At 46.9% G+C, this 12472-nt stretch overlaps 2 protein-coding genes across 4 annotated transcripts in view; one reads left to right on the top strand and one right to left on the bottom strand.

Annotated features, from left to right (window-relative positions):
* The window catches only part of LOC143798623 (protein kinase C theta type-like), a 1028586-nt gene that overhangs the window by 246200 nt on the left and 769914 nt on the right, over positions 1-12472 (bottom strand). The gene's annotated exons all lie outside the window — the stretch shown is intronic.
* TTC7B (tetratricopeptide repeat domain 7B) overlaps positions 1-12472 on the top strand; it is a 152798-nt gene that overhangs the window by 15439 nt on the left and 124887 nt on the right. For all 3 annotated transcript variants that reach the window (XM_077267669.1, XM_077267673.1, XM_077267678.1), the window contains exon 2: positions 4998-5152. In XM_077267669.1, coding sequence (XP_077123784.1) covers positions 4998-5152 — 155 coding nt within the window. The remainder of the gene's footprint in view (positions 1-4997; positions 5153-12472) is intronic.

Here is a 12472-nt window from a genome sequence, read left to right as displayed (position 1 = left end):
TACTGTCCCCATATAAACAAACAAACATTCCAAAAGGAAAAAACTTTCCAGATCGTTCCCTCATCCCTCCCCTACCCCAATTCCAGCCAAGGCGTCCACAGTTTATCATAAAACTCCACTTTCCCTCTTTTCTGGTAAACCCCCTTTTCTAGAGTAATAACATGTTTCACATATTGAAGGTATTCTCCTCTCGAAGGTGGATCCTCTTTTATCCAGTTTCTTGCTATGACCTTCCAAGCCATGTACAATAGTCTAGCAATTGCTATCTTCAAATTGTTATCTACTCTTATCTCCTCTACAAATCTCAACAAACCCACCACCAGCCCCAAAGCAGCCAACCTCGGACACGTCCAGAGCATGTGAAGCAGTCCAGCGTTGTCATTCCTACACCTAGGGCACTCCGAGTCAGACCGCAATCCGGCCTTATACAGTACAAAACATCTGGAGATCTATACACTCTATGTAGGATATAAAGCTGAGACAGTCGATTTGATTCATTCAGTGACAGTTTTGGTATCCATTCTAACACAGACATCCATGTTTCATCCTCTAAATGGCCCAATTCTCCCATTTAGTTCTAGCGCCAATTGGGAAACCTAGTAAATGAGTATGTAGTAGGTCTCTGTACAAGGTGGAAATAACCCCTCTCGTTGCCCCCTCTCCACACACATACTCCAACACTAAATCTCATTGAATTTTAAAACAGTCTCCCCTGTTCTGGGCATTAAATGGATTTCTCACCTGTGCATATTGATATTCCCCTGGCCTGCCATTCTGGTAAACATCCCATTGCCATAAACTCCGGTAAATTGCTATTAAACCACAGCGGGGAGAACCTGGTAAGACAGGTGACTCCACGAATTTATCTGACTCTTCCCCATAATTTATATATCAGGAATAGCATAGGATAGCTTTTCCCAAGTGCCCTCAGAGACCCATCTTCCAAGCACTGTACCGTAGGACATCTTGTCGTCACCCTCTCTATCAGCTGTTGTACCACGCTGGAAGACACCTCACGCTCTCAGCCCTTTAAGGCTACTTTCACACTAGCGTCGGGCTCGGCCCGACGCAGTGCGTCGGGCCGAGGTTACCGACGCTAGTGTTGTCTCCGCTGCACAACGGGGGCAGCGGATGCATTTTTCCAGCGCATCCGCTGCCCCATTGTGAGGTGCAGGGAAGTGCGGGGAGGTGGGGGCGGAGTTCCGGCCGCGCATGCGCGGTTGGAAAAAGCGGACCGTCGGGAGCAAAAAACGTTACATGTAACGTTTTTTGCTCCCGACGGTCCGCTACAACACGGCGCAACCGTCGCACGACGGTTGCGACGTGTGTCAATGCGTCGCAAATGCATCGCTAATGTTAGTCAATGCAGAAAAAACAAAAGTGCTTGCAGGATGTGTTTTTTCGGCAAAACGACGCATTGCGACGTATTGCAGTTAACGCCAGTGTGAAAGTAGCCTAAGTGCTGGCACTGAGCCACCAGGAAGTATATTTCAGGGTTAGGCAAAGCCAAACCTCCTTCATCCTTAGGTCTCTGAAGCGTCTCCAACCTAATACGGGGATGCTGCTTCCCCCACACCAAATTCCTAAATAAGGAGTTAATCAACTTAAATTTCCCACGTGGTATCCAAATAGGTGTGTTATGGAGAACATATCTTAGCCATGAGAATCATTTTAATAAGGTTGACTCGGCCCATCACTGACAAGTGCAATTTAGACCATGCCCCTACTTTTGCCTTAAAGGGAACCTGTCACCTGAATTTGGCGGGACCGGTTTTGGGTCATATGGGCGCGGTTTTTGAGTGTTTGATTCACCCTTTCCTTACCCGCTGGCTGCATGCTGGCCGCAATATTGAATTGAAGTTCATTCTCTGTCCTCCGGAGTACACGCCAGCGCAAGGCAATCTTGCCTTACACAGGCATGTACTACGGAGGACAGAGAATGAACTTCAATCCAATATTGCGGCCAGCATGCAGCCAGCGGGTAAGGAAAGGGTGAATCAAACACCCGAAAACCCCGCCCATATGACCCAAAACTGGTCCCGCCAAATTCAGGTGACAGGTTCCCTTTAAGAACCCCCAACACGGGAATCAAATTCTTATGCAAATAATCTGTAATCGGCTTAGAGATCCATATCCCCAAATATTTGAATTGATCAGCCACTTTAAGTCTGCCTCCCTCCGCAACATATCCCATCTCATCCCCAACGTCATCTACCTTAAACAGAGTTGATTTATTCCAATTTACCCTCAACACCGACAATGCTCCAAATCTTTCGATAAGCCGAATAGCATTTCCCAATGAAATATGTGGATCGCTCAAGAACAGCAGTATGTCATCCGCGTATAACGCTATCTTTTCTTCAATTGACCCATACTTAAACCCAGATACTTCAGCAGACTGCCTAATCTTGGCGGCCAATGGTTCATCAGCCAAAGCAAACAGAAGAGGGGAGAGTGGACACCTCTATGTAACTATAGGTACCTTCACACTAAACGACTTTGCAACGAGAATGACAACGATCCGTGACGTTGCAGCGTCCTGAATAGTGATATCGTTGTGTTTGACACGCAGCAGGGCCGCGCTTAGTAACCCGATATTTACCCTGGTTACCATTGTAAAAGTAAAAAAAAAACCACTACATACTCAGCCTCTGATGTCTGTCACGTCCCCCGGCGTCCGCGCTGCTGCTCACAGCTTCCTGCACTGAATGTGTCAGTGCCGGCTGTAAAGCAAAGCACAGCGATGACGTCACCGCTGTGCTTTCCGGCTGGCGCTTACACAGTGCAGAGAAGCACAGCGCCGGGGGACAGACACCGGAATGTAAGTATGTAGTGTTTTTTTTTTACGTTTACGCTGGTAACCAGGGTAAACATCGGGTTACTAAGCGCGGCCCTGCGCTTAGTAACCCGATGTTTACCCTGGTTACCCGGGGACTTTGGCATCGTTGGTCGCTGGAGAGCTGTCTGTGTGACAGCTCTCCAGCGACCACGCAGCGACGCTGCAGCGATCGGCATCGTTGTCGATATCGCTGCAGCGTCGCTTAATGTGACGGTACCTTTAATCGTACAAGAAAACTCTCCATTCACCCTAACTCTAGTCACTGGTTGCGTATACGGCAGTTTGACCCAGGACACAAATTGTGGACCAAAACCCGAACAGTGTAATACCTGCCACAAATACCCCCATTCTACACAGTCGAAAGCCTTATGGGCGTCTAAGGATGCAATAACTCTGGCCACAGTTATCAGCACTCAGCTGTACATTCATAAAAAGCCTTCTCAATTTAATTGCTGTAGACCTGTCTGGCATAAAGCCGGACTGACCCGGATATATTAATTTAGAGATAACACCTGACAGTCTGGTTGCCAACACCCCGGCCAGAAGCTTGACATCTGTTGTAAGCAAAGAAATTGTTCGGTATGACTCAGGATACCGTAAGTCTTTATCCTCCTTCGGGATTACCACTATTATGACTTCCCTCATGGAGGCTGGAAGGATTCCCTTACTCTTAGCCTCCTCCAAGACCACTCTTAAACTGGGCATCAACACTTCCTCCATATCTTTGTAAATTTCAGCTGGTAGTCCATCTGCTCCTGGCGCCTTACCCCTTGCCATTGACCTTAATGCCCGGCTCAATTCCTCATCCGTAATAGGTGCCTCCAAACTTTCCCTGTCATCCTCACTCAGCTTAGGCAACTCAAGTCCCCCCCTAAAAAAGCCCCAGTGTCTCCCATCGATGCATCCAGCCGCGAGGAGTACAAATCCGCATTGAAGTCCGTAAAGACCTCCGAGATCTCAGAAGTCTCCAGTACCTTCCCCCCCCCCCTCCAAAGGTTATATAATTAGTACATTGCGTCCACCTGGGTGTGATTTCTCAATATAACTACAGCTGTTCTGTGAAGGCCTCAGAGGTTTGTGTGAGAACATTAGAGAGCAAATAACATGAAAACCATCTTTATAGAATAGTGGCAAGAGGAAAGACATTTGTGAAAGTCATAAAAAGTCCCATGTAGGGGACACAGAGAGCATGTGCAAGAATGGGCTCTAGTGAGAGGACACCAAAGGAAAACTTTTAGGGATAAATGTAAAACACTATGTGCGGCGGAAAAGTAACACTACACATCAACCCAAAAACACCATCCTCACCGTCACACATGGTGGTGGCAGCATCCTGCTGTGGGGAGACTTTTCTTCAGCAGGGCCAGGGAAGTTGGTCAGAGTTGATGAAAAGATGGGTGGAGCTAAATAGGGCAATCCTGGAGGAAAACCTGTTAGAGGCTGCAGAAGACTTGAGACTTGGGCAAAGGTTCACATTCCTGCAGGACAACAACTCTAATCATCCTGCCAGAGCCACAATGGAGGGTTTAGATGAGAGGATATTCATTTGAGTGAACGGCCCATTCACCGTCCAGACCCATTCAAAGAGAATCTATGACAAAACGTGAAAATTACAGAACACAGACGTCTCCATCCAATGTCACTGAGAGAGCGAGTGTGCAAAGAGGAAGGGGCAAAATGTCACCTCTAAATGTGCAAAGCTGAAGAGACAGACCCCAAAAGACTGCAGAGGAAGGTGGAGAGACAGACCCCAAAAGACTGCAGCAGGAATTACTGTGAAAGGTGGTCCTACAAAGTATTCACTCAGAGGGGCTGAATACTATCGTACAGCACAATTGTCAGATTTATGCTTATTAAATATTTAGTAAACCAAAAAACCTCATATCATTCCCTTTACACGTCAAATACTCGTTACTTTGTGTTGGTATCACATAAAGTTCTAATAAATACATTTAAGTTTGTGGGTGTAACGTGAAAAAATGTGGAAAGAGTCAGGATATGAAGACTTTTTCAAGGCACTGTATACATCTCCTGTATACACAGTACATTTTAATGCACCCCTATATACAGAACACTGTATTATATATTGCCCACTATATGCAGGACACATTTCTGTAGTACATACACTATGTACATTAGTCTCTCTCCTGCCCTACAGATGACATGGCTGAACTGCTTCTTGGAGAAGCCAAACTCGAGCAGTACCTGAAGGAAAACCCCTTGAAGCAGGGAACCAGTCCTCGGGGACCGCGACCAAAGCTGACTGACGTCCGCAAGCATCTGACTGCAGCACTGGACAGAGGAAACCTGAAGGTACCAAGGATATCAGTTAGATATAATTATACACTTATTATGTATCAGATGAGTGTTTGTATGGATCTCATCAGAGCTCCAGGCTGCTTCTTCCCCTTTCCCCATAGTTTATACTGCAGCTCTGCTTATTCAGATTGGCTTGATTGTAGGTAGGACATCTTGTAGGAAATAGAGAATATCCTTGACCTGCCGCACAAAGAGTGAAGGCGACTCTTAGTTTGCACACACTGTGAATAATTCCAGCGGCAGCTGTATAGAAGACAGACTCATCTACAGTGACAGCACCAGCAGAATAGTGAGTGCAGCTCTGGAGTATAATACAGATCAGTGGAGGATCAGTAATGTAATGTATACACTTCAGCTGCTCTAACTATTCTGCTGGACCAGTCACTGTGTACATACATTACTTATTCTGCACTGATTCTAAGTTACATCCTGTATTATACTTCAGAGCTGCACTCACTATTCTGCTGGTGCAGTCACTGTGTACATACATTAAATTACTGATCCTGAGTTGCATCCTGTATTATACTCCAGAGCTGCACTCACTCTTTTGCTGATGCCGTCAATGTGCACATACTTTCCATTACTGCTGATGAGTTACCTCCTCCTTTATTATAGCCCAGATGTCACAGGTTTACCAGGACAGAGAAGAGCCAGAAGACCACAGCGTCCTGATTTCTCCTACTCCTTCACTAATTAGAAGCACTTCTCCTTCATATTAAATGGTGCAGGTTTCATTTAGCAGTGCAGGGATTAATCTGCTCAGTTGAGAGCTCCTGGAAGCTTTCCTGCATTAAGGCTCTCAGCTGTGCACTGTTAGCCACTCCCTTCTCCTATATATTCTGGTCCCTGGCAAACACTCATTGTCAGAGATAACTTATGCTGCATGGTTAGAAGAAGATGGTATATTGTGGTTGTTGTTTGAGAAGGCATTTGGTGGGTTTATCTGTGACTGCTACTAGGTTTTGGATGTGTGATAATGCCCTTTCCGCTCCTACTTTGGTTTTACCCCATCCTCAACTTCCCTGTTCATTTCTCTGTTATATGTGTGAGTACATTTGTATGATTGGTATTTTCCTTTATGCCTGTTCGTATTACCTCGTTAATCTGGTTGATGTATTATGTTACACTACTACTCCACTCTTTCATTTGTGGAGGAAGAATACAGACTGAGGGCAGACTCAGGATTTAAGGCAAGTTACGTGGTCCTGGCGTCTTCACAATCAGATATAATCCGGGGAACAGGGCAAGCTTGGGCACCCCTAGTGTTAGGGACAGGGAAGAAACCCCTGGGCCTGGGACACTGGACAACAGAGTCTTGACATTAGCCCTGGCTGAAGCCATTTTTTTTTTTGATCCATTATGGATCCCATTACTGCTTTGACAGGGCAACTGCAGCAGCTCAGCCTGGAGGTGGAAATTGTACGCAATGTCGTTTTGCAGCACCGTAATATGTCAGATTTGGGAACCGTGAATCTCGGGCAACCCCTAGGGGAGCCCAGGATAGCTTTTCCTGACAGTTTCTCTGGGGAACGTGACAAGTTTGTTGTTTTAAGGGAGGCCTGGAAACTATACTTCAGGTTACATCTTTGTTTCTCAGGAACCGAGGAATAACGGGTTGGGATAATAATCTCTTCTTCAGGGTGACCCCCAAGCATGGGCATTTTCTCTCCCGTCTGACTCCCAGTCGCTCCAGATGAAGGAGGAATATTTTCTGGGTCATATATACGACAACCCCGACAAATTAACTCCCTCGGAGGTGTCAGACCTGGACTCCTTGGATGAGGAGTATGGCCACCCTTATTTTTTGTCCGAAAATATCGGGGAATTGCTTAAATTGGTTAGATCCACTATGGGGATCGAAACGCCTAAGGAACAACGCATGGTACAAGATTCCATGTTCAGCAATTTAGAGGGGAAAAAATGTAAGGTTTTTCCTTTTCATGACAACCTTCTAAACTTAATTAAAAAGGAATGGAAAAAAGCGAACAAAAAGATGTCCCTGCCTCAGACACTTCAACGTAAATACCCATTTAATGAAGAGATCTGTGAAAAATGGGAAAAAGCGCCTAGACTGGATGCGGCCATCGCCAGTACTTCTAAAGGAATAGCCCTACCATTCGAGGACATGGGTGCCTTAAAAGACCCCCTTGACAAGAAAGCCAATGCTTTCTTAAAATCCACTTGGGAGGCCTCAGCGTGGTCATTTAAGCCTGGGGTTGCCGCCACTTGGACAGCTCGTGCTATGGTCAAGTGGCTTGAAGAATTAAGCGAACAAATTAAAAACAAATGCCCGAGAAAGAGGCTATTGGAGGCAATACCCTCCTTACAGAAAGCGGCAGGATCCCTAGCGGACTCATCAGTTGACTCCGTTCGATGTACCGCCCGTGCGTGCGCCCTATCAAATTCAGGGCGCAGGATACTATGGCTAAAAAACTGGGCTGCAGATTTTCAATCAAAAGTAAAACTCTGTTCAGTCCCTTGTGAAGGTCAGTACCTTTTTGGGATGGCGTTAGACGAACTTTTGGAGAAAGCATCGGATAAGAAGAAACGGTTTCCACTCCCCCCTTCTCTAGACGCCGTTGGGGTGATGCTTATTCGTCCTTTAGAGGATCAGGGAATAGAGGTGGCCGAGGACGCTCAGATGATAGGTCCATGCGAGGAAAACCCTGGAGGAAAGATAGGGAATTCCTTTTCAATAAGCCTCCCTCTAGATCACACCCCAAACCTCAATGACGCCAGAAATCCTGTGGGGGGAAGATTCCGACATTTTCTCCATCAATGGTTAGCATTACCTGCTTCACAATGGATAACCAATTTATTATCCGAGGGCCTGCGACTAAGTTTCCTCAGCCCCTTGCCACAGAGGATGATAATCACTCGAGTGCCCAAGAAAAACCAAGCCACACTAGAAAAAGAAATTCAAATCCTCCTACAGAAAGAAGTACTAATAAAGCTACCATATCACCAAATAGGAGAAGGGTTCTACAGTACCCTTTTTCTTACACCAAAACCAGACGGCTCAATGAGGACAATATTCAACTTAAAAGCATTAAACCGATATATCCGGGTGGAGAGTATCAAAATGGAAACTTTAAAGTCAGCAGTAAAGCTACTCAATATGGGGTGCTACATGGTGGTAGTAGATCTAACCGACGCTTATTACCATGTACCATTCTGCGAAGAATACCAGCAGTACCTAAGGTTGGTAGTGGAGATTGCTCAAGTTCCCACTCACCTACAATATCAGTGCCTTCCCTTCGGGGTCTCTGTAGCTCCCCGTATATTTACAAAAATAATCTCCGAAATAGCGTCCTACATAAGAAAGAAAGATATACTGCTGGTACCCTATTTGGACGACTTTCTTGTCATAGCAGACGACAAACAAAAACGCGCAAAGGCAGTCACAACAGTGCGAGAAATACTGACCAGTCTAGGCTGGATAATAATCTTCAAAAACTCAAGACTAAATCCAACTCAGATACAGGAGTTCCTGGGCATACAACTGGATTCAATCAAGCAAAAATGCGTCCTCCCAGAGAAAAAGATCTGGACCATTCAACCAAAAATACGCCAGGTACAGATGGGTCAGATTTAGGGCGCAGACCCATCTCAATAAGATCGGCGATGTCACTCTTAGGCGTTCTAACAGCGACAATCCCAGCAGTCTAGTGGGCACAAGCCCATACAAATGATTTACAATGGCGGATCCTGTCCGAACTGACAGTGGATCCATACAATTTGAATCGAAAGATTCTCCTATCACCACGGGTGCAAGAATCATTAAAGTGGTGGCTGAGCATCGAAAACCTAAGCAACGCTGTACCTTGTTCAATTCAAAACCCGGTAGTATTAACTACAGATGCAGGGCCGTTAGGTTGGGGAGCACACCTGTCAGGCCTAATTCTACAGGGTCCATGGGAACCTCCAATGAGAACGGCATCCTCCAACCTAAAAGAGTTAACAGCTGTAAGGCGAGCACTTCTTCATGCAGAGAAAGAAGTACAAGGGAAACATGTCACAATGCTGTCCGACAACAGCACCACCATAGCTTATAAAAAAAAAAAAAACGGAGGTACAAGATCAACATCCCTGATGGCGGAAGCTAAATCTTGTGGCGGATTTCTTAAGCCGCCGTGTATTATGCCAGGGAGAGTGGTCCGTGAATCAAGCGGTATTTGGGAAAATCTGTGCATTCTGGGGCATGCCAGAAGTTGATCTATTTGCCACAATAAAAAATCAGAAGGTAAACAGATTCTACTCCCTGAATCCAAAAGAACACCCGGAAGGACTGGATGCACTACTGCACCAGTGGAAGTTTCATCTGGGGTACGCATTTCCCCCAATGCCATTGATTCAGATATTCCTAAAGAAGATTTGGGAGGACAGGACACGGATAATCCTTTTAGCGCCCTTTTGGCCAAAGAGAGCACGGTTCACATGGCTCAGACGCATGTCTATCTCGGACCCATGGATCCTCCCGGACATTCCAAATCTATACCAGGGTCCAGTGCTACATCGTCAGGTGCACAGACTCCATCTCACCGCCTGGAACTTGAGAGGGGACTGTTACTAGCAAGAGGTTTCTCAAACCCTTTAGTAGACACACTGCTCGCCAGCAGAAAGAAAATAACATCAGACTAGTACCAAAAGATATGGGAAAAATTCCTGGAATTTTCGGGACGACAGTTGTCCAATACGAGTCAGAAAGTCCCGGTAAAAGAAATACTAGAATTCCTTCAAAGAGGGCTGGAAAGAAGGTTCTCTACTAACACCCTAAAAGTACAAGTCTCTGCCCTAGGTGCATTGTTTGACCAAAAATTGCAGATCACCCTTGGGTCTGCCAGTTCATGCGAGCCTTATTTGCAGACAGACCCTCAAAATCATTACCCAAGGTGGCTCCCTGGGATCTAAATTTTAGTTTTAAATGCATTAACTTCTCTTTCCGAGCCTCTTACTTCTATTTCAGAGAAGCCCTTAACTTTAAAAACAGTGCTCCTGGTTGCCCTGACGTCAGCTCGGCGTATCTGTGAGCTGCAAGCTATCTCTGTAAATCCCCCATGTACTACCTTTCTGGAGGACAGAGTAATCATAAGAACTGATCTGGCCTGACCAGGTCAGACTCCCCCACTCAGTGTAACGGCTCAATCTACAAGGGCCATTGCCACATCCTGGGCTGAAAGGGCGCGAATGCATCTGTGGAACAGATTTGCAGAGCAGCAGTATGGTCTTCACCCTCCACTTTCTTCCGCTACTACAGGCTAGATCTAGGGCTCTGAAATCTAGCCTTCGGTAGAAGGGTGTTATCTGCTGTTGTCCCACCCTAGGAGTCTCTTCTATTTCTTCCTCTCATGTGCGGTGCTGTCATGTCTTTATTAAATATAAAAGAAGGTGAATAAGAGTGACCTTGGGTGGTTACCCAGTCTGTACCTAAATACCTGTCTGACTTTGGGGATGTGTTCTCGGAGCAGGGGTGCCAAGAACTTCCTCATCATCATCCTTATGACTGTGCCTTTAATCTTGTTCCTGGGGCCAGCCTGCCAAAGAGCAGACTATAATATCTCTGGTCCGGAGAGGCAGGCTGTAAGGAAAACACACATGAGAGGAGAGCAAGGGGATACTGATATCCCCCCGCCTTCACAGAGGAGCTTACACAGTCAGCTCTCTGGCACCCCCCTTTCCCTGAGATCAGTCGGGGAACTGCACCGTGTATAAGTAGTCACCGGAAAGGCTGCCCTCTCACGTACTGTTTATCGGGGCACTCTGCAGTGAGGGCAGTATATATATCCCCAGTCCCAGGCCGGAAATATACCGTATATACTCGAGTATAAGCCGAGATTTTCAGCCCATTTTTGGGGGGCTGAAAGCCCCCCTCTCGGCTTATACTCTAGTCATACCCAGGGGTCAGCAGGGGAGCGGGAGCTGTCTAATTATACTCACCTACTCCTGGCGCGGTCCCTGGCTCCCCGGCGCCGCTGCTGCTTCCTGTACTGAGCGGTCACATAGTACCGCTCATTACAGTAATGAATATGTGGCTCCACCTCCCATAGGGGTGGAGCCGCATATTCATTACTGTAATGAGCGGTAACGGTGACCGCTCAGTACAGGAAGAAGCAGCAGCGCCGGGGAAGCAGGGACTGCACCGCGCCAGGAGCAGGTGAGTATAACGAGGAGGGGAGCACTGCTCTGCACGATATTCACCTGCTCCTCGTTCCAACCGCCGCTCCATCTTCTTCAGTGTCTTCTGCAGTGACGCTCAGGTCAGAGGGCGCGGTGACGTGGTTAGTGCGCGTGCTCTGCCTGAACGTCAGTGCAGAAGACGCTGAAGATGGAGCGGCGCCGGAACGAAGTCAGGTGAATATTGAAAGTGCCGGGGGCCTGAGCGACGGAGAGGTGAGTATTAACAGGAGGAATCCATCTCAAACAGGCAAATGCATATACAGCATATACAATAAGATAGTATATAGTGCCAAAGATGGAACACTTTTTATCATGCCAGGTCTAGGTAACTATTGGGCCTTTATAACCTTAGTGTCCTTCCATCTTTGGCACTATATACATGTGTACACAGCATTTTGCTTTTTGAATGTTTCTAGGGTACCTTGAGTTGCAATCATTCATGTATGGATTTGAGTTCGTCCATCCGTTTATTCATCTGTATTTATACTGTATTTCTCCATTGTCTAGGAAGTATTCCTCTCCATGTGGCCTTCCATCTTATTGTATATGCTGTATATGCATTTGCCTGTTTGAGATGGATTCCTCCTGTTAATATTGTGTGAATATCTATGTATTAGGATCTGATTAGGGTGCCTTTACATTTTTGCCCCTCTATCTATTGCACACCGGCTTCTGAGCTGGGATGGCCAATTTGGTTATATATATTTTTTCTGGTCCTCTGTCCTGCTGGCGTCCGCCCTTGGCCCACTGCGCGTGCGCGCTGGACCCGGGGCGGACATCTCGGGACGGGGGACCATTACCTCATGTGCCTTACCGCGCATGCGTCCTCATGTCGGCACTGGCTCCTGTGTCTCCTACTGTGATGTGCCCAGGTTGTGTGCATTGCGCGTGCGCATTGCACCTGGGCGGACGATCCGGAGCCTGAATCCTGATCTATTCTTCTATTGCGCAGCCGCTGGCGTTGTGGGCCACTTCCGGCCTTGGATGCGCGCACACTAGCCTAAGTCCGGATACCCCCTGTCTCCAGCTGACTCCACTTTGACAACTACTTGACAGGTATTTAACCACCGGCTATGGACACTACTGTTATTGCCCCTGAGGAAGCCAGTTCACTGGCGATACGCGTTGGGCACTTGT

The sequence above is a fragment of the Ranitomeya variabilis genome, chromosome 1, assembly GCF_051348905.1.
Source record: "Ranitomeya variabilis isolate aRanVar5 chromosome 1, aRanVar5.hap1, whole genome shotgun sequence".
Lineage (NCBI taxonomy): Eukaryota > Metazoa > Chordata > Amphibia > Anura > Dendrobatidae > Ranitomeya > Ranitomeya variabilis.
Note: the sequence above shows the minus strand (reverse complement) of the source record. Positions and strands in the feature narration are given on the sequence as shown.